The sequence below is a fragment of the Eumetopias jubatus genome, unplaced genomic scaffold, assembly GCF_037043125.1.
Source record: "Eumetopias jubatus isolate StellerSeaLion01/CBP00866 unplaced genomic scaffold, mEumJub1_p1.0 scaffold_1, whole genome shotgun sequence".
Lineage (NCBI taxonomy): Eukaryota > Metazoa > Chordata > Mammalia > Carnivora > Otariidae > Eumetopias > Eumetopias jubatus.
The window spans coordinates 93,134,407-93,156,679 of record NW_028274807.1 but is presented as its reverse complement, the minus strand read 5'-3'; the positions used below and the strand labels follow the sequence as shown (position 1 = coordinate 93,156,679).

Sequence of the window (22,273 nt, the reverse complement as noted above, 5' to 3'; positions counted from 1 at the left end):
CTAAATGGCATCTTCTCTATAGGGAGTAAGTGTAGTGTGATGACCAATATTAGTAGCTGAGCCAAAGAAATGGAGGTGAATGAAGAGCAAAGTTGGAATCATCAGTGTCCCACTCTGTCAAATTTATAGCAAACCAGAGCAACAGCATCTTGTGTTTATTTGGGGGAGGAAGCAAGAAATGGATGTGAGTGTGACTGTCCAGATCTGTTTGTTTAAACTGGAGAAGCAATAGGGCAGGGGAATTCTGTCACAGGACCCTGTCCGATGAGAAAAAGAAAAAGTGAGCCTCCCCCTCACAAAACAAAGAAAAGAAGTAAAGGCTATAATACAAGTAAATAATAAGGGAAGTGCAGGTAAGCATAAATACAGGTATAAATAGCCAAAAGGAGACTGCAAAGAAATGGACAGAACGTAGCGGGCTGTGTAGGGGGGCAAGTCACAGGTCACAGAGAAAAGGATCACATAAGACAGACAGTGAAGAAGAAGAAAATGATAACAGGGATATATTCAAGTCAAACACTCAGAAGGTTCTCTGCAGGATGATTTGACTCCAGCAGCTTTCCCTGGGATGCTAACCCGCACTGTCATGTGCATTTCTCCTGAGGTATGGTGGTGGTGGTGGTGGGGTGGGGGATGGTGGAATATGTCTCCTGTTGTTAATTTTAACTCCTAAATGTCATTGTCCATAATTCCACTCTTGCAATTCTAGGGGGACAGGCAAGTGCCAACAGTCTGGCTGTCAATATCACTTTCCCTGGAGATGCCAACAACCATGAAAGTGTCACCAAAGGGAGAGTCAATCCCACAAGAGTACCTGGATAAAGCCTAGGCAGTAGGAACACTGCTATGTATTCCAAGTGATGGTGTCTGTGGAGAGAGCTAACTATAGGACTATGCTCTAATAAAAAACTCAAATCCCCAAAAGCCAGTTGATCCTGCCAGAGACCCATAAACGATCCTCTATTTAATTCACATTTCTTGTCCTTTCACTTTGGAGACCTCGCCTGCATGAGCCGACATGTGAAAAGCAGCCCTCTTACATGAGTCTGGGTATGTCACTGACGGCCACCGTCCCGTCGTGGGTCTCGCTCTCTCCATCTTCCTCCTCTTCATCACTACTTTCCGACTCCTCGCTGGAGGAGGAGTAATCAGTCACCTTCTTCAGCGGGCGGTTTGTTTCTTCGATCCGGAGTTCTCGTAATTCTTTGGCTAATGCCGTCAGGTCCTACAAAAGAAGAGTTCGTTCGGTATGTATGAGTCGTAGAGACGACCAAAGTCACATCTCTCAGCAAGTCAGTGTTCCAGCTTAAGCAACAAGAAAAGAAAGCTCTAGATAGAACTGTTACAAACATAGTGGCGGCATGGAGCGAAGAAAACGATGTTTGTAGCACAGAGAAACTAGGAAAGAAAGATGGAATAAATTTAAACTTTGTTCAAAACCAATGGCTAGACTGAGACGGTTCAGTTCTGAATATACATGTGTATATATGTGTGTGTGCATTGTGTGTCTACACATATATACAAACGCTGGGTTCTCATTTTATTTGGGGAAGGTGAAGTGGGTCACCCTCAGAGTGAAGGGGGAAACACATGGGCTGAGCGACTGTTCCCCAGGATTCTGGGACTCCTGCCCAAGCCATGGTCATGGCCTTTCCCCTCTTTGATTGCTGCTGTACCAAAATCTAGCATCAGTCACAGAACAGAGCAATTCTCACAGTTCCAGCTACTACAATGACTCATTTGGTATGTCATCATTCCCTGGAGAGCAGAGGCACCACATCAAATAATGGCCCACCCCAAAGCCCAGTGCCACTGAAACTTATAGCCCCAGAGCTGAGTTAATCAAGATGAACAACAACCAAAAAAAAATTTCTTCCAGAACAATAGGTGTTTCATTTTCCTTTGTTTAAAACTACAGTCACCTGGCAGAAACCCTCGTGAGGAATACTGAAATGAATGCACAAACACCACAAAGGAAGAGATCATTTTTCAGGTTTCCATGAGTATGATGCAGTCTTCAGCCTTATGGATGTGATGATGTGGTATCTAATCACGAGGCACATTGCAGGCAGTGTGCTGGATCTCTGACTACCTTTGACTTCACATGCTTTCAGAGCAATGCAGAGGGCAGCAGTCCTGCAGAAGCATGGCCACTCTAATTTGCACGGGTTACACTGCCCATGGCGCATGGCATGCAATGAGGAAAAAGCAATTGGACATCAGTCTTACCATTTCTCCCTATATTAGTGACCCATGTGGGAATCAGAGCGTTCAGTGAGAGACAGGGCATTAGGGAGAAAGAAACTCATTGAAAGATACTAAATCCCACCGTTCTCTTATGGCCATATTCTCTCTTTATTTCAGTTCAGAAATGTATTTATTTGTCCAATTCACCTGAGGTCAGATTAGAGCAATGTAGGTGATCTAAATGGCATCTCCTAATCTAGCCTACTTGGTTAGAAGAAACACCGTGAGGAGTGGGTAGAGTTAAATTATAAATGTAATTTTGTTTGGGGGAGATCACAAATCATTATTATTTCTTTACCATCCCCTCTATGTCAAGCATTACTATGTTGGTTAAGACTAGGAGAGGAAAACATTTCAGGTGTTTCTTTTGGTCCAGAAATTTAGGAAGTTCAAGGTGGTAAGTGAAGGAGTCATTTCTTCTAATTTCATAATAAAATCAAAGGAAAGCAAGTGTTCAAGTGTTCACTTGAATTGAAGCACTTGAAAAGGGAAGCTTTTGAAAATTCAAGTTGTGCATTTTCCACCCAAACATGCTTGCTGGGCTTTTTACACACATGCACACACGCATGGCCTCAATCTCAGTGGGTATATTAACCCCATCTGTGAAAATGAAAATAGAATTGTATTAAAAAGACTCAAAGGTGTTTAAATATAATGTATACTGTTAAAGAAGAAAATTACCACATAGAATTTTATGCAAATTTATTTCTTGTTTCTTTGGCAATAGGCCAAAACAGGAAGTGGCAATATTCAGATTTCAGCTTTATACTCCTTATTTCCTCTGGACATTGCCAATGTTCATCTTTATCAAATTGAGAAGATAGTGAAGGGTATGCAATACTTGAGCACAGTGGGAAATATAGTTTAGATATTTGTTAAAGCTATGAATAGAAAAGGATATTATAATCATCCAAACGAGTAAAATAATAACAGATAAATTTATTTTGTATTTTGTCTTCTATATGTTAGGAGCATGTTAAGTCTCACCAAAGAATGTAAAGCAATTAAAATGTTACTTATCATTAAAAAACGCATTTATTATAATTTAAAGAGAGAATATGGTTTAAAATAATTTATTTCTAATGTCAATAATCCTGAGTAAAATATAATAATATTAGCTGTGATTTATTTAAATTTATAATACATTTTCCCTATGGGTTCATTTTCCTTATCTCTGACATTTCAAAACAAGATAAATGAGATTTGAAAAAAATCAAAACTCTTTAGCAATATTTAGCCAGTTCAAAGCCCATTGATTTCAAGAAACTCTCATTCGTGAAAATGACCTAATTTTTTCTAAACACTGTATCTAGGAAAAGTTTAAAGTTCTGACCTGTTTTATAATTTCATTTTTAATTAGAATTTTTTTTTGTTTCTACATTATTAGAAAGCTATCTTTCTTGAAACACTGAAAGTAATTGCAAATTCCTTTTAAGTTTACTTGGTAACAGCTTGATGAGACATATATGAGACTCCCAAGGTAACAATAATGAGTAACTCAAAGGTAATACCCCAGTCAAGGAAAATTAATCTCCCATTGCCAATGGTCTACATGCTTAGCTGCGGTTTTGTTCCTTATCCATCCACTCTGGAAGAATTTACAGTAGCAAAGTTATAGAAAATAGACACGATCTAAAACTGACACCACTGGGGTCAGATCCACTTTCATACATTTTATTTTCTGACAATACCAATTTTCTCCATATAATGAGTTTTTGTGGTAATTTATTGCTTGGCTGTCTCAAGCCTGGAGCTAAAAAGTATTAAAAAAGAAAAAAAAAGTGCTATTTAGCATGAAAATATTTGAGAAATGTATAGTATAACCGAAAAAGAAATACAGCAAAATGGTAAGATTTTTTTGACTATAGAGTAAATGTGAAGATAGGAGGCTCTTACCCAGAAGCTTCTTTGCTGGAACACTTTTTAGAATTAATTTGATATTTTGTTTTATTTAAAAAAACTCTTATTTAATCTGACAATTATGTATACTTTACCTAAAAAGGTGCTCTTTTAGGTCTCTTTTTAGAACAATGTAGTTTATGTAGATTTTAGTTCAATTTTTTGAGCTATTAAGGTAATAGTTAAAAATCTTTAAGCTGGTCTTTTCTTTATGTATGAAAAGAATTTACTTCCTTTTTAGGAAATCCTAAGAAATAACATTGAGGAAGTTACTTAACTTCAGTATCCTCATCTGAGAAAGAAAGGTTTTAGACTACTAGCTATTGTTCAAGTTCTGTCCAATCTGTGGGTGTGCTCTGGAAATTTTCAGATTCTTACATAGTACAAACAAATAGTGCTACAGCTAGTGTTTGCTTATGTGTCTAATATTCATGTCATATGTTTAATTGTGCTAAAGAGGATATTTATTTTCAATGATTATGTTAATCACAGACTATATTGCACAATCTTATATTCCATTAGAAAGGACTGCCAAATTAATGGACACTCCCTCAGATCGATGTTCATGAAAAATCAAACCATTAGATTAACAATAACAAGCAACACTTTTTTTCAGAGTTTTAAGGCTTTTCATTTCAATCCTGGGTTATCTAAATGGCCAGTCCCTATAGAAGGAAGCCATATCAAAACCTAGGAATGAAGACGGGAGACAGGTTTATTTAATTCAAGGTTTCTCAACTGTGGCACTACTGACATTTGGGGCTAGATCATTCTCTACTATGGGTTGCTCTCCTGTGCTTGGGAGGATGTCTGGCAGAATCTCTCTGCTCTACCCACAAGACACCAGTAGGCACTTCCTCCCACCTCCAAGTTGTGACAACCAAAACTGCCCCCAGACTTTGCCAAATATCTCCTAGGAGGGGTGGGGAGAGGAGAGAAAAGGAGAAGAGGAATCGTCCCTGGTTGAGAACTACTGAGTTAGGTAGAACCAAGTAATCCTGTATTTTTAGTGGTTTAGATCAGTGACATTTAAGGGTAGGTAGGGTTATCAGAATCATCTGGAGGGCTTTTTCCAACCACACATGGTTCCAGGGATTTCAGTGTATAGCTAATATCCCCTCAATTACTTATACTTCTGTTGCCCCCTGTCATCTCTGTCCAGTGTATGAGAGTAAAGCAAAAAAAATAAAGCAACTTTTTAAAGCCTAAAATATCCTGGGTTAACCAGATGACATCCATTTCCCTCATGACTGCCACCTTCAAGCTAATTTCTGCGCTTATGAGATTTCCCTTGAGTTGCGCACACACACAACCATTTTATTGGCAGCCATGGCACCAGACTATCGTTCTCTTTCTTCAGCGGTTTGGGAGAAAATTGATACAAGTTGTGATAGTTGCTGTCCTTGTGACTATTATGAGGGAAAGGGCCAGGTTTCGGCACAGAGCAATGAAGAGCCGCCTCCGTTTCCTTTCTATAAATGCCGTCCACAAACTGTCGACATGTAGAGTCACATTTTTTTTTATAAGCTGCAATTCTTTACCTAAGAAATAACGTTCTAAATCACTGTGAATGGTAAGGTGTCCTAATTCTGAAAAACTGAGGCTCTTTGGTAAAGATCAGAGGCATAGAAACCTGCTTCTTCCACCTGCCAAAATGGCTCTGTGTCTCAGGCCCAAAGCTTAGCATGAGGACAACCTCTTGGCTTTACGCTTCATAAAATGCTCTCGCACACATGATTTTGAGTGATCCTAATCAAGCTTGTGATCAAGGCAGAGCAGGTGTCTTTATCCCCATTGTATACATGAAGAAACTGGCCCAGAGAGGTTATGAGACTGGTCCTGGCCAGTTACTTATGGGGGGGCGGGGCTAGAATTTGAATTTGTTGACTCCAAAGCCAGTGCTTTTTCCATATCATTTCACAAAAATGGTGCTCAGCAGAGCTATAGCCGTAAAGCCTTCAGATTCCATGCAGTTAGGATTCTTGGCAAGGCCTGTCTCTTAAAAAACAACAACAACAACAACAACAACACAAATCTACTATGCTGTGCTCATGCAGGTCTGACAAACAGCAGAAGGCAGTCATCCTTCTTAGCAAGCTACCTAAGATTGACAAAGCCATATATTTTTCTAATGGAAAAATGTCTCCACAGATAAGGAAATAAAGTCACTTAACTCGTCAGGATTCATTAACTAAAGTTGATGTTGCTGCTGATGCTGTAGTTAATGGCCCACAAAACTAATCTAACCCAGGAACTCCTTGTTCACAAATCACACACTATAAATTTGGAGTGTTTTAGAATGATGTCTCTCTTCTTTGTTAGTTAAACTGCCATCCCCTTTGCAAAGCTGGTGAGTACAGGTTAAGAGCTAGGCTTTGCTATTGGAAGATGCTGGGATGAAAAACTTCCCAATAATAAAGCACTAATGCTTATCTTTAGCCAGACTGGAACACTGGAAAAGTGACATTTTTTTTGGCTTAAAAGGAAGGTCTCCGGAGCTTCCCATGAGTGTCTGAGGGCCTTAGGCCGGCTGTGGTTGACGGAGCTTGCCTTGCAGCAGACCCTTCCAGAGGACTGAACTTTAAATCTGTCATCCAACAGGCCACCTCTCTGAATGTCAACATCAGGAAATCAGCTTTATATTGACATCTTGTGACAGCATGACCAAGAAAAGGTGATACTAACCTCATCTATCGCTTTCTTATAGCTCTGAGATAGGAGGAACCCAATCCAGAAGAATCCACAGGAAGGGGAAAGCCAGAAGAAAGGCAGCAGGTTAGACACAAAATGTGAATTGTTAGTACACAACTGATAAATGCAAAAGAGCAGAGAGAACCTTAACCCTGAATGGGGCGAATCCCCTTCAGGAATGCTCTCACTCCGCTTCCTAACTTTAATACGTATGAACCAGAGTAAACCAAAAAGTCCTCACATTTATTTCATAGAAAAGGTTCCCTGCAATTTTAAAGAAAGTAAGTGGATATTCACTCAGCCCAAATTAATTTCCAACTTTCAAATGTCAGCCTCTATGCTCTTATTTCTTTCGCTAAAGCTATTTGGGGTCTGTCATGTCTCAGCAAGGAAGCTAGATTTCAAGTTGTCAGGCCCCTTGTCAAACCATGCTTATCACATTTTGGTCCAGAAAAATATAGTCCTAACATCATGAAGAACAGCAAAAATTACATTAATTCATACGGCAAATGATCTGGGGAGAGGGCGGAGCAGACAACAGAAACCCACAGAAAGTGCCCACATTTCCTTAACTGCAGCTCCACACCTTTTTGCCAAAGCTGCTGAGTAGAAATTACATAATGATAGGAGTTATTTCTCCCCCTTTTTTATTCTCTAAAGTAGCGTAATGCAAAATGCCTAGAGGCAGATAAGCAATCCAAGATCTGTTCAGTTCTTTCCTAATCAGGTATGACTTCCTTCTGGATGCTTCTAGCATCCATTCTTCTTCTTAATCTCAGCAAGTTCTGTTTCATAGTCATGAGTGTATCCCCAACTACTTGATCCTGTGGCTTCTCTGGTAACTTAAGAGAGTTCAAAAGCACTCACAGCTGGTCGACTAGGTCGGGTAATGTCCCTGGATTCTTCTGGCTTCACTTTGGAAGGCTCGTGGGGGAGCACAGGCGATCCTTCCGACTTACTGTTGGCTAGATAAAAAAACAAGGGCCAAGAAAAATAATGACCATCATAAAGTGTTGACTCAAGTTTTGCAGTTCAGTGGAGAGTCATCCTTCAGGATTACTCAGGGGATACGACATTCACTTAGGCAAATCCTCAAACACATCTGTGAAAAAACTGTTCATGTTCAGGCAAACGCATTTAGGCTTGTGACCTGGAAGTCACTATTAATCATAAGAAAAACTAGCAAGCACCACTACCACCACCATTTACTGACTGCTAAATGTGCATCACACGTAATGCTAAATGCCTTCTACATCAACAGTCTCATTGGATTCTTGCTCCAACCCAATGTGTGGCACTCTTTTCCCATTTTACAGTTCAATATAGACTTTGAGAGATGGCATATTAGCCTAAGGTCATGCAGAAATTACGGGAAGAGCCGGGTTTCTGTCCGGCTTATCCAAGTCCTATTCTCAGTTATTACACCAAACCAGCTTCCGTGTTAACATTCTATGCTTGGTTTTTCCTTTTACCACTTATCCATCAGGATATTTTATTTTGATGCCATCGAAACCCATTTTATTTGATGGAATGGTTTTTAAACGGGAGGCGGGGGTTGCCGGGGTCTCTTAAGGAAAAAAGAATGAGGTGGGGACAGGAAGGAGAGCGTTGGTGACAAAGGAGAAGAGCCGTAGGACGGAGGTACAGAGCAAGGATGGAGGAGGGCTCCCCAACAGCTCCAGAGTGAAGAGCATCTCTCCGATTTAATTATAGGTAGAGAAAATCAGTCTGGCATAGGAGAGATTCTTTTGTTTTAAAGTGGTCTTTCCTGGGCAGAAACACTCCAGGGATACAGCGGTGTTCTTAACCCAGAGGCCCTAGGGGCCAAGGGAAAGAAGATAAGAATTAAACCCAGACCAGATCAGAGAATGAAAATGATATGTGTAACCTTAGTTTTCTTTAGTTTGCTATAAGGATATTAAGTTGCTTATGAATAGAAAAAAAGATAAATCAATAGCAGTTTTCTAAATTAAGTAAATTTATATTTGGATTAAAGCAACAAAAGGACACATGGCTATGGGCTGGGCCACCGATGTCTGAAGAACGCATATGGGAGCAGCCACATCCCAGGCCAGAGACATGAGCATCGCGTGCCAGGTTTCAACCTTTTCAAAATGGACATACAGTGATTTTACTTACTTAAAACCTTAAAAAGACACTAGATGGCCAACTCTGGTTGTGTCTAATGAAGAGGCTAAGAAAAAAAATAAAGTACTGGTTGTTTTTTCTCAGGCAGAGTAAGTTGTTAATATTTGTCAAATTGCACTTAAAAAAGTTCTGGTCTTTCTTACTTGGAAGCAAAATTATCTCTGAAGGAGGTTGTTCAGAAAGAATCACTTTTGTAGCAAGAAACAATGTGTTGTCATGTGTAATTAGCTGGACATGCTCTTGTTTTTCACAAGCTTCTTCATTAATGAGAACTGCACAGTGATGAAAGACTTGAATAAATGGTCAGAGAGGCTCATTTTTTATTCCTCTTGAGTAGGAATAACCCAAAGAGTCACATACACTTTTTAAGTCAAAGAGTTTACTTCTTCTCTAAAGTGCATACTTATTCTACATAAGTCTTCACCGAATTCCACTTTGAGAGATCCCTAGTATTATGGACCATATTCAGAATACCAAAAAAGGATGATTGGCATAATGGGAAGACGATACTTGGGGGTACATGAAGCCTGAAACAGGCAACAAATGGAAATGGCAATTCAGGTGACTCGCAAGTGATTATCTTTTCAAATAAGACCAACGATCTAAGATCTTCCTGGAAAACAATGTCACCTGCAATGAGCAAAGATTTAGTGCAAACGCTGATGTCGCACCTGAGACTGGGGCTGGTGGTTCTCTCATCTGAGGAGGACCGAGGCTAAGGGCGGTTAGAGGACTCTGCAGCCTCACATGGTGGTGGCCATGCCAGGCACGGGGGTCACAGAAGCCGGGAAGTGCGATGAGCCCATGCCCACGGCTCTCTGACCCAGGCGGTGCTGTCAGGGCGAGGCAGGGGGAGAGCTCACCTCGAACTCTGGTCCGTTCACTGGACCCCGCTTGTGAGCCAGGCTGAGAGCCTCCTTGGGAGCTGGGCTGGGAGCTCGGGGTGCTGGAGCTGGAGGAACTACCACTGCTGGTCCTCTGCAAGGGGCTCTCCAAGACGGGCTCAGTTCTCCGGAGGTCGGGGTTGCTGTACGGAAGGCAGAGCACGGTGACCACACGCTCCAGACTGCGCCATTCACAGACACAAGCACAGTCCAGTCCCGCCCCGGGTACGAAGGAGCAACCAGAGCCCTTGTGTCACCCCGCACGGAAAGGGTCAACGGGAATGACAGTAATGTTGTCCTCTGTGGAGCTCCCAGCCTGATACTGCTGATGGGATGGACTCCTGACCCAACTCCTGGGGCATCACGCTGAAGTATTAGCTCTGAAATGGTACTCTTCAAAGGAGGCTTTCTCTTAAACCCTTATTCCCCTGTTCATTGTAAAAAACAAACAAACAAACAAACAAAAAAAACAAAAAACCTTGAAAAATATTAAAAGAAAAAAAAAGAAAGCAAAACATGTAAATCTCTGACCCAAGAGAAATCCAACTATATTTTACTATTTGGTATAGTATCTTCTAGGCTTTTTTCTTTTGTATATATGGAAGCATGCTCTATGTTCAGTTTTGCAGCTTGCTTTTTCCCCTAACACTGCATTGTGAGCAGCTTCTTATGCTTACAAAAACAACAGTGGCTGCTTAGCAGTCAGTCCATGGATGAATTAGTTTAACCGTTCCTCTACGGCTGGATATGAAGGTACTTCCGATACACTGGCCTGACACATAACACTGAAATAAGTATCTCTCCAGGCAGACAAACACCCAATCATATCTCCTTCCTGGACCTGGAATTCCTGGGTGGAAGGACATGAACTGGGAAGTGTGTGTTGCATATGCTTGTATGTGAGTGTGTAATGGTATTACCAGTTTTCGCTGAAGTGTATGAAATGGTCCATCTTACTGAATTCTTAACCATGCTTTATTATGAGCAGTTTGCTGATTTGTAAAAAAAAAAAAAATTATCTTGTTTTAATGCTGTTTTAAAACATTACTATTGAGGGAGAATAATTTTTATTCACTTTTATTTACCATTTATAATTCTTCTGTGAATTGCTTAATCAAATTCTTTGCTTATGTGGTTAGTGGCATAATTGCACTTTTAAAATTTCTTTCAGGAAGGCTTTATATAGTTTGGCTCTTATCCAAGGGAGCTGTGTTTTGAAAGAGTTATTATTAAGCGCTAGTTCAAGAACAAATGCTAGTAGTCCCCACTTGTGATAAGACCTTACGGCGTTATTCACTTTCACAGCTTAACTGCCCCCCAAGTGGTGGTATTCATTTGCTCACTCACTTGGTCAGACCAAGCACGGGGTCAGGCATTTGAGAGACGGTGATGAACAAGACACAGTCCTATCCCCGCCAGCGTAGCCAGGCACGCACAGCCAATTCCATCCCCGCTCTGCCTGCCGGGAGCACGGGACAGTATGGCAGTGTGGAACAGGGCCATCTGGGCCCCTTTTGGCGACCATGGAAGCTGTACTAGGACAGTGGTGGGAAACCATGACTGAGGTTTTGATGATTTTGCTATAAATATAAGCAGACTCCTCAAAGTTTCCAGAAAGCTCTTCCTTTTTAATTTATAACTCCTAGGCCTTTTCATTTTTCCTTCAGACTTACACAATGCTGGGCCTAAATGGATAATTTAGCGAGGCCTGAAACTCAGAGCTCAAATCTCCTGCCAGCCACCTGCCCCACGGACCCCTACGTGTTTCCCATGCCTTTGGTTCTCCAAACAGAACTGCACACCTTTGCTAACAGCGTCACCATAGTGTGATTGGAGACTACGATTTTAATGCAGGAACTCATGTTAAAATGTAATTTTATGTTTTCATCTTGCTCTGCTCATTTCGAGAATGTCAAGTGCACTCTGAACTGTGTTGGGTCTCCCGTGTTTCATGTATAAAAATGAAAATAATATGACCTCTTCCCTTGAGACATTTGCATTTTAGTGTACCAAAAATCTGGCCACAGAATAGCCATAATTAGAGCAGCAACTAGACCAAATAATTTCTTTTCAAGAACACAAGAATCTTGCTTTTTGGTGAGGTATCTGCCAAAAACAGTTGATCGAGTTACAAACAATTTTAAACATTGGGTTATTGGAAGACGCGGCTGGTGGCCCTGGAAAACATCCGTAAAAATAAATATGTCCCCATAGCTTATTAATTTTGATCGCATAACTGTAAAATTTTTTGACAATATTTATCTTTTAAGTTCTTATGGTGAAGGAGCTGCTAAGTCAATCCAGCAGTGTGATCGACTGCAGCAGAAGTGATTATCAAGCTTAAGGAAAATGTTTAAAATTCTCAATATTTTTACAGAACTCCTTTGCATAGTAATTATTTTTGTGAAAACTGCTAGCATTTAATCGGTTTAAATAGATTTGAATCCATACTGGAAACAGCCCTGATTTGGAGAATACCTAAAATGATTAAATATGTAATACTTGTGCAATATCCTACCTTTCGAATTCTCCTTAAAGAAACAATCTTATCTCCTTTTATTCCCCAGTAATAAATTCTTTCCCATGGTCCTCTTTTATTAACAGTGGTGGTCAGCAATTATTTCTATGTAATTAATAAAGTCCCAAAATATTTTTTCTAAGAATTCTATTGCTAACCAACTGTATTGCAGATTGAAGGTGAGGGGCATGCTAAGGCTTCTTGGTAGTTGCTTTTGTTTTGTAGGATGGTAATGTAGTGTTCTCTGTATTAAAAAAAATAAAAACAGCTATGAAGAGAAGGGTGGCTGCGACCTCTGAGATTTCCTTTCTCTGGTGGCTGTGGCGTGCTAGCGAGATCCAGCTCTTTGCTTGAACAGAGCACTCGTTTGATCATTTAACCAACACCTTTCTCTGAAACACCTACTTTGTGAGCCTCATTGGACCAGCATGAGGGATGGAGGCGAGCACAGGTCACAGGTGCAAGGTGCGAGATAATTCTAGGGATGGGAAACATGCAGTGGAGATTACAGTGGATAAGGCAAATCTCTGTATGCTGTGTGTGAAAGAACGTGTAGGTATTGTTGGCATTTGGGGAACAATGAACGTGGCCCGGTGTGGTCGAGGTGGTGTCAAGATGGAGACAGGACTTGACTGTGCCTTGGAGGTGGGGAGAAGGAAGTCTGGGGGAAGCACCTGAGCAAGGACACAGGGGCTGGGGTTTTCCCCGGGGCTCGCTGGTGTAGGGAGGACACCATCCTGATGGAGTACCACGTCTGTGTCAGGTTTCCCCAAAGGAGAGGCTCATCAGAAGGGATGGCTTAGGCCGCAGTGCCTGTAAGACCCAGAAGAGCACACAGACCTCCCAGGGCAGGCTTACAGATGACCGGCCAGGAGAGAGGTGGGCTGGCCAGGTGGGTGGGAGGCTGCTGCCATCCTGATGCTAAGGCCTGGGTCAAGGAGGGGCACAGGGATTGGCAAAACCAGCTGGGATGTGCATGCGTCTCCCATGGGACTCCGAGCCTCGTTCGGTGTGCAATTAATTGGATCCCACGGGCATTAAATCCCTGACCTGGGCCTCATTAGCACAGGCCCTCCTCACTGGAGCTCACCAGCACAGCTGCTGATCTTAATAGGATGCTATTTTTGCTGCTGGAGACTGAAAGAACTATTTCCTTTCTATATAACCACACACAGAAATCGGGAAAACTTTAAAATGCGTTTTTACCTTATTGTAATTTTTTTTGAAAAATATTAAGTATTTTGAGAAAATGTCATACCATTCATATTTTTCTTTTCCTTATTATGTAGTAATATGGTCTGGCCTTGGGGCCAAGGGGTCTGAGATAAATGCTTTGAGAGGGAATTTCAGAAGAATTCTATGAAATAACAGATTTCCTTTGGTCACATATTAACTGCAACTACTAAGATCCAAATGTGTAAAAACTTGAAAACATTCATAAATATTCCTCTAAATGCTAACTTTTAGTTCAGATATTTGCCGTCCCACAGACAACGCTGATTGGTCTATAAAACACACAGTAAAGTGAAAATGTGGCAATTATTCCATTTACTCGAATCGTATAAAAAGTCGAAACAGAAAATTAGGATTACAAAGTGATTTCTTAGCCCAAATACTTGGGCCAAGTCTATAATTAACTGGCTGACTGCCAAAATTCACTTTACTTTATTCTTTGGTGACAGAACCAATGAGAACAAATGAGCCATAGGAAGATAGGTTTGGGACGGAACAGAGAATTATTTTTTGAAATTAAGCATTTAGTCATTGGGTTTTGACTGGGTGTTTCTGGCTTAATTTAAATCTTTTCATGTTCTGAATATACTTGTTTGACCAAATTTTAATTTGCTTTAAAGGAACAAATTCAAGTTAAATATTAAAGTACCTGGAATTTTTTAAAAACAGTATTTTAAAAAAATGAACAAATCAAATCTTGATTTAGACTCAAATGATCACCTTGACAACATAAGGCAGCTGGGAGCCCAGACAGCAGGTAAGAACCGCACACCAATGTGCACGTACATGAGAAGGAAGGGCGGAACAGGTGCAGGGGGTCATGGGGATTGCATTATCACGCAGACTGCAGCCACGTAGGATGGGAACTGTCAAATGCACATAGTGACCTGAGTACCAGCTTGAGTAGGAAACATTTGGGGGGTATAAATAGGTCCCACGAGACGATAACTTTTGAAAGGTAGTCAATATCACAAGATGAGAATCGATAACCATAGGATTAAGAGGAGCTACTAACATAGTGGCCAAATTGCGTGGTGGGAATGATGGAGGCAACGTGGTGCCTTGTCAGTCAACAAATCAAGAGTCCCCTTTCCCTTGGGAACACGAAGCAGCAATGTTGGCTGCATTCACTGCTGAACAGGTAAGCACGGCATGGTACTGAAGAGTGTGGACTTGGGTGCAATGCTACTAGGTTCAAACGGTGGCTCTATCACTTAGTAATCTTGTCACCTTAGGGACCATTTACTTCACTTGTGTTCGTCTCTGTCTCCCTTCTATAAAATGGAGGTGATTACAGCCACTACCTCAAAGAGTTGGTATATGGTTTACATGAGTTACCATTTGAGATGCATGTTGAACATTGCCCCCCATTGTAATAAAGATGTTCCAGAAGTGTTTATTAAATAAATAAATAAATGACAAATTGCCCCAAACCAAGCAGAAGACAGGGATGCACAGGGGTCACCCAGTAACACTTTCTTGACCAACGAATACCAGCACAGCTGTAGACAGGGGAAGAGTGACATAATTGGAAGTCTTTTCTGGGACAAGGAAGGCTTGTGAAAATAGTAAAGCTCTGCTTTTTTCCTCGCCTTACAGGTACGTGCTTGCATACTCTCATTTTAACTCACCTCCAGAATCTTCCATGCAGGGTGCCAGGTAGTTTGCTGATTTAAACATACCATTTCCTACATTCTCAGAAATTATCACACGTTCTGTAGTCACTGGAGAATATACAACATCTGGCATCTAGGACCTGGAGTTCATTAGCACTTGAATTCAGGAGGCAAAAACTGAGCTTTTTAACCATTAGGCCTGCTTTCTATTCTTCCTTTTTCCTACTGGCTTAGCACAAAAGCGGTTTATTTCTCACTCATATCATGATATACACCGACAAAACTACTCTCCTTGGTGGTTTTTCTCCAAAGTGGGGACTTGGGGACCCAGATTCCTTCCCTATTCAGACACTATTGCCTTAAACTTGTGGTCCCTAAGTTTGCCACAGAAGAAGAGAGAGCTTCTGCCTTTTTTGCTTTCTTTAGATAAGTCAATTCACATATTTACCCCAAAGCAAAATTAGGAAGTAACAGAATTTTGCCCCTAATAATGCCTGTAGCCCCAAGAGTAGCAGGTATGGTATATCCTCGACCCGTGGGCCCTAGACTCAGGTGGTCTTGGTTGAGTCACTGGTTCTCAAGGTCCCACGTGGCCCTTCACACAACAGGTCCTCAATATACATTTGCTGAATTTAGCAAATGAAAAATAGTAATAACAAAACATCCTGGATTTTTCCCTTATTACATGGGTGATTTTTCTTGGGATCCATTTTTACTTTGTCAATTTCCCACTCTACCTTGAGGATCATTTCAAGGAAAAGGGCTGGGAGGATAAAAAGGAATATTGACCAACTATAAGAAATATAGCTTATAAACAGTGTAAAGGACTTCATTATTTAAAAGCAATCCCCTTTTATGGCTTTATGGATGGACAACTGCCTGAAAGATGGTACCAAAAGAACTATGAGAACTTCATTAAGACCAGTATAAAACAGGAGAGTCGGCTTTATCGTAATGCCCCCAGCCAATCAAATCTCCCGTTGTCTATGGCCCTGTGCTTTTCCTTTACACTTTGACTTAGGACTTGGCCATGTGACTGTGGTTGCCAGTGGGGCATCAGCAAAGATGGTGCAAGCAAGGGCTTGAAAAGTGCTTGCGCACTGGGGCTTTCCCTGCGGGGAGGCTGTCCTGAGAACGGTAAACAGCAAAGTGCACATGAAGGTACAGCTGACACATCAGCTCAGTGCAGCTCCATAAGTAAGCCCAAGTGAGACCAGCAGAAAAACTTACTAGCCAACCCACAGAACCGTAAGAAATACTAAATTGTTACTATTTCGGACCACTGAGTTTTAGGGTGTTTTATTATGAAGCAACGGTGACCTAAAGCTATCTCTATCACAGTAAATAAACCAAATCCTGAAGCTTTAAAAAATGCAATCCAATCTAGAGTTGCAAAATCTGATTCACATTTGAAGTGTTGGTCACTCGGAGATAGGTGATCGCAAGAAGCAGAGTATTCGGGGGCGCCTGGGTGGCTCAGTCGGTTTAAGTGTCTGCCTTCGGCTCAGGTCATGACCCTGGAGTCCCGGGATCGAGCCCCACATTGGGCTCCCTGCTCAGCGGGGAGTCTGCTTCTCCCTCTCCCTCTGAGCTCGTCCTCTCTTTCTCTCTCAAATAAATAAATATATAATAAAATCTTAAAAAAAAAAAGCAGCGGAGTGTTTGGTAAGATTACTGCACATGACAGAGATGTGGATTTTCCATTCCCCCCCCTCCCACAATCCCTCTGACTTTCACTGTAGGTAAATAATTATTACCTCTTGGCTCCCTCCCTCTGTGCCTCCTCTGTAAGCAGAAAAATGTTAGCTGTCTCACAAAGTCTGCATTCTTTGGACAAAGTACAAATTTAAGTGGTCCTGAGGGAAAAACTCATGTTTGACAAGCCACTGACCATCAAAAGCCAACTATCTTGAGCCTAATGTCATTAAAATAACAGTTCAGCGGGAACAAAGAGCTACTTTTTATTTGATTATATAATGATAGTGCTCTTTCTTTTTGGCTGATAGAAGGAGAAAAGACTTCCGGTCGAAATGATGCTTGATTTACAGCCGCTAAAATTCTAAGCAACTGATTCAATGAACAGAGCCTTGAGGGCAGGGTCCAAAGGATTAAGAAGCACTGATAATTGGGGGCTTATTGCTGCTCGAAGAGGGGGACTGACAGAGTTCACACCGGCAATCCCAGGGCTGCTGTTCCTTTGGCTCCTGGTCACAGAACCCTCTGGTCTTCCTCAGTGCTGCTTAGCAACACCAGCTCAAGGTGAAGCTGACAAGTCGCTGGGAAAAAGTGGCTCATTCGGAGCTTCCTGCAATTGGCAATCCCGCTCAGTATGGGCTAAGTTCTTTGCCCTAAAGGGATTAATGTGCTTAGTACAGTTCCATCTTATTTATGGACTGACCTCTTCCTAAAGCTCTTCACGTGAAGAGGAAAATTAGGGCGTCACGATCAAAAGCATTCCATATATTAAAGATAGGTACAAATCATCCTAACTTTGCTTCCGGTCTCTCATTCTTACTAGCAAGGGAGAGTCCTCTTATGAACACAGTGAAGAAGACTATAACAGCCTGCCCAAGCTCATCCTTTTTATAGTCTCAGCAGAGACCATTTGCTATTTCAGTTGATCCTAAAAAGCGGTGTATTCATCATGAAAAATCTGAGGGAAGCTCAACGAACGAGAGCAGCAAACAGCATCTGTTACCACATAAAATCAGCTCGGATACAGTAAAGATATTGTTTACTTTCCAGATCCTCTTGAGACCTCTACACCAACTGGTAGGTGGATGTGGTTTCCTAACTGTAGGAATATCCATTGTTGATGGAAAATTCTAGGAGAGCACAGAGCAGCAGTGGAAGCATAATTGTATCTCAGTGACCCTCCATAATGCCAGAGAGGTGATTTCTTGCTAAGAAATAGTCTTTTTGTAATTTGCCAAGCTAGGAAGCTCTGCAGCTGGCCACTAATGCATTTCTTTGGCAATGACTTTGTAATGTCTTTTTTTTTTTTTTTTAAGTAGGCTCCACACCCAGCGTGGAGCCCAACACGAGGCTTGAACTTGTGACCCTGAGATCAAGACCTGATTTGAGATCAAGAGTCAGACGCCCAACTCACTGAACCCACCCAGGTGCCCCTGTCTTTGTAATGTCTTTCTGCCTGCCAGGGCACATTTCTTGACTGGATGCCGAAAATCACCTCAAACTAGGCTTGACAAAATGATCTCCGAACTACTGGCTTGGGCCATTCCAACCAGACTTCTATTTGCAATTTTACCCCCCAATTTTAAAAACTGTCAAGTGAGGTATACCTGGCTTCTGGGCTGTCTCATTTCTTCAACCCCCCTTACTCATTCATTCATGAGCTGCCACTGCACACTGACCTCTTGAAAGGCTACTGAAGAAATAAAAAGTATATGTTCTGGCCTCCCCAAAGCTTACAGTCCAAGTGGCTAGTCAACATGCCTCTGAAGTGAAAAAAAAGGACAAATACATTTTTTAGGAAAGCAATAATGACAATGACAGGTGGGGGCTTCTTCCTTCATCTTGACTGTCTTCCTTGCCTTACCTTGCTCTGATGGGTTGAGATCCTAGCCTGGGTCCCAGAGCACTACCATTTCCAGGAGAATTCTTTCTGGCTAACGCTGGGGATATAGAAGTTGTTCTTTGAGGCACCTGAAAGAAAAACCAGAAATCAGAAATATTTTCCATAAAATAGCTCCCCTAGGCTCCTTCCTGAAAAGAGGCGATTCTTTTCCTAAAATTTACCAGGAGTTACAGAAACTACCAGAAACGGGAAAGATACGGTGTTCATTTTTCAAAGAAATCTTTAACTCCCGAAACAAAATCACACAAAAGGCATGTGATTCACATTCAGCGATCATGAAGGAGAATGGTCTTCAATTTTAAAAACAAATTAAAAAACAGACCAAGCTAATTATTTTGATTCACCGGGCTAAAATAGTTGCCCTCCTTTGCTTGTGTAAGAGTGGTGGATACCAGAAATTTCTTTGGGGTACCATTAACTTAGTTGATCATTGGAAATTGCATCAGATGAGAGTCATCCAGATAAGCTGAGCTCCACCCCAACTGATAAACAGATAAGGAAATGATGAAATCTGGTGAGAAACGAGGGTATCAGGCTAGAACTTGGGACATAAGCCACATGCCCGGGCACTCAGAGAAACTACTTCAGTGGACCCTAAGTGTTCCCACTTCCTAATCAACTTGTAGTCATTAATTAGAAACAACCCCCCCAAACACGGTGCTTTGGAAGGTCAATTTGCAAATGTAACACAAAACAGGATTAATATTGAAGATACCGGCAGGGTCTTCAAAAAGGCTATGTGCACACTATCAGGCACACAGTGGGAAAATATATCATGGTTAGCTTATCTGACAAGAGCCTAAGGTGGAACTCAAGCATGCCTCACTTTATTAAACATTTTTAGTGAAATTAAATAATGGAAGTGGGTCCCCCTAAAGGGGTCCAACATGAGGGAAGAGAATGATATTTATTTTATAAAAGTGACCAGGAAATGGAAATGTGGATATCTCGTGAAAACTGGTTGGGTTAAACATTGGTCAGGTGCTTCAATTTTCATTCATTTCTTGGGGCTCTTTTAAAGTGGGCTTGTATTTTGTACTAGATATTTAAAAAATGTGCTTGGCTGTAATATTATTGTTGAATATGTTAAGTGATACTTAACCTTCATATAAATTTTACTGGTTATTGTAATACATTTTAAGATAAAGACCTAGAAAGATGAGTCCAGTGAAGAGAAGCAGAATGGCCAAATCAGGGTTCCCACCTGCTCAAATTAAATATTCCTTTTCTCCTTTTTCATTTTGTAAACTTAAATAGTTGTAGAGAAGAGTTTAACAAATTATTAAAACCTAAAACCTTTGCACGGATGTCAAATTTTCTCCCGGAGTTAGGAATGTATGCCTGCATGTTTTCAGAGAGTGGACCAATAGCGTCCATTTTCAGTTTTCCCAGCTCTCATGCCGCTCCCCTGCCTGTCCTATCTTCGGCATTGAACTTTGCTCCCTAACAAACCTTTTCTGATGGCATCCTTGCTTCCACAAAAGGAGAGCACCAACAAAAAAAGTCGTAATCAGCTATATTCATTTCCAAAATCATGGAAATCCTGCTATAATATCCTCTTGAGTGGACGAGGAGGAAAAATATTTGAAAATCACTGGGTAAAAAGTATTCTTTTCTCCCTGGAGTCAACAATGGCACTGATCTCTGGGAAGTGTGGGGCATTCCATTGGTCAAACCTCCTACGCTAAGTTTAAGAGAAAGGGGAATCTTGAACCAGGAAGAATCCAATGCAAAAATTTCTCCAGTATTTTGAAATACTTCCAGGATGTCTGTAGTAAGATGCATGGCCACATTTCACGACAACTTTTGGAATGAGTAACAGTGGGTATAGGTAAAAAACAAACAAACAAAAAAACAAAAGAAACCAACTCCAGGATTACTCTGCCCAGTGGATGGCTAGTCATTTCACCCTACAGTTTTATGCTCAGGAGTCAAATTATGACCTGGGCTAGAAGGAGCTTTCCTTAAACAGAGCCAATTTTAAGAGCAGTACTAGCTTCTGAACACCTGCAATCCAGTTTCACTTTGTGTTATTAAAAGTAGGAATAAATCAATTTTCTACTTTTTATCTGGAAGTTTTCAATTTGTCTAGATGTAGTTTCAGTCGCTGATGAAAATATCCATTATTCCATTTCTCTCTTTTTAAAATATTTTATTTATTCATTTGAGAGACAGAGAGAGCACAAGCAAGGGTGAGGCAGAGCGAGAGGGAGAAGCAGACTCCCTACTGAGCTGGGAGCCCAACATGGGGCTCCATCCCAGGACCTGGAGATTGAGACCTGAACCAAAGGCAGACTCTTAAATATCTGAGCCACCCAGGGGCCCCCCTCTTTTTTTTTTTTTGTTTGTTTGTTTGTTTAAGCAACCTATATACCCAATGTGGGGCTTGAACTCATGACCCTGAGATCAAGAGTCACATGCTCTACCGAGTGAACCAGCCAGGCACCCCCATTATTCTGTTTCTTAAAAAGTCTGGAATGCTTGAGGTTGAGAGTTCTAATTCTGGATACAGGATAGATGTTTCCAAGTCATTCAATCTACCTGAGCCTCCATTTGTTGGGAAAAGGAAGGTCAGAAGTGATTGATGACAATCCAAGTCTTAGCTTGGGAACAAGGAAGAAAACAAACATGAGAAGGGGTGGTGCTTTGCCATTCTCATGTTCCTCATTACTATAAAAGGTCTGGAATAGAGATAATAATAATAATAAACAACGATGATGATGAGAGTGACGATGATAAAAGCATGCCAGCCTATTACCTTTGGTGGAATGTCTTCTTCCTGTCGTAACCAAGAGCTTCGGTCAAACTTCTCGATGCGAGTGGGGAGAGGAGGGTTTTCGGAAGTGGGATCCGAGTTCTGGCGTGGCATCTCAACGCGGTGAGAGGTCACGTTCAGAGCCTCCTGGAACCCAGAGAGGCCCTTGGTGGGCTGCTCGTGCACCGACTGGGAGGCAGTCAAGGCAGGTCCCTGGGATTTTACAGCTACCAGATGTGGAATCTAAACAACAAACCAACATTACAGCAACATTATTAGAAGAAAAAGCAGATCAGCCAGTACCTCATTCAGTGGGAGGGAAAATACCATTTTAGAGCAGAAGATAAGAACTAGAGGACACGGAGCCCATCATGGCTGTCTCCAACATGCCCTCAGAAGAAGCTCTTCCAAATTTCCCACTTAACAGCCATGTGTAGGGCTGACCCAGGGCACCTGGCCAAAATTAACTGATTCACTTGGGACTGCTAAGAAGTCAATGAAATAGGTGTGATGATAATAATAGCAATTTGTAGGGGACATTTACTGCTCAGCAGTATCATATATTTACAAGCACTTTTCTTCTAATATTATCAGCTTCCTCCTTCAAATCCCTTAACTTCGACTTTAGAGAGTGCCATTGCTCGTAAAACAAGAATTGCTCTGGCTATCTTACTTCTTATGAAC

The 22,273-nt window shown here is 41.4% G+C and overlaps 1 protein-coding gene across 2 annotated transcripts in view; it reads right to left on the bottom strand.

Annotated features, from left to right (window-relative positions):
- Positions 1-22,273, bottom strand: part of TNIK (TRAF2 and NCK interacting kinase) — a 382,067-nt gene that overhangs the window by 37,448 nt on the left and 322,346 nt on the right. Inside the window, exons 16-21 of one of the 2 annotated variants that reach the window (XM_028100807.2) lie at positions 21,593-21,832; positions 18,796-18,902; positions 9,849-10,012; positions 7,705-7,802; positions 6,832-6,855; positions 1,041-1,225 (exon numbers count right to left, since the gene is read on the bottom strand). In XM_028100807.2, coding sequence (XP_027956608.1) covers positions 1,041-1,225; positions 6,832-6,855; positions 7,705-7,802; positions 9,849-10,012; positions 18,796-18,902; positions 21,593-21,832 — 818 coding nt within the window. The remainder of the gene's footprint in view (positions 1-1,040; positions 1,226-6,831; positions 6,856-7,704; positions 7,803-9,848; positions 10,013-18,795; positions 18,903-21,592; positions 21,833-22,273) is intronic. The other variant, XM_028100808.2, reaches the window with a different exon arrangement.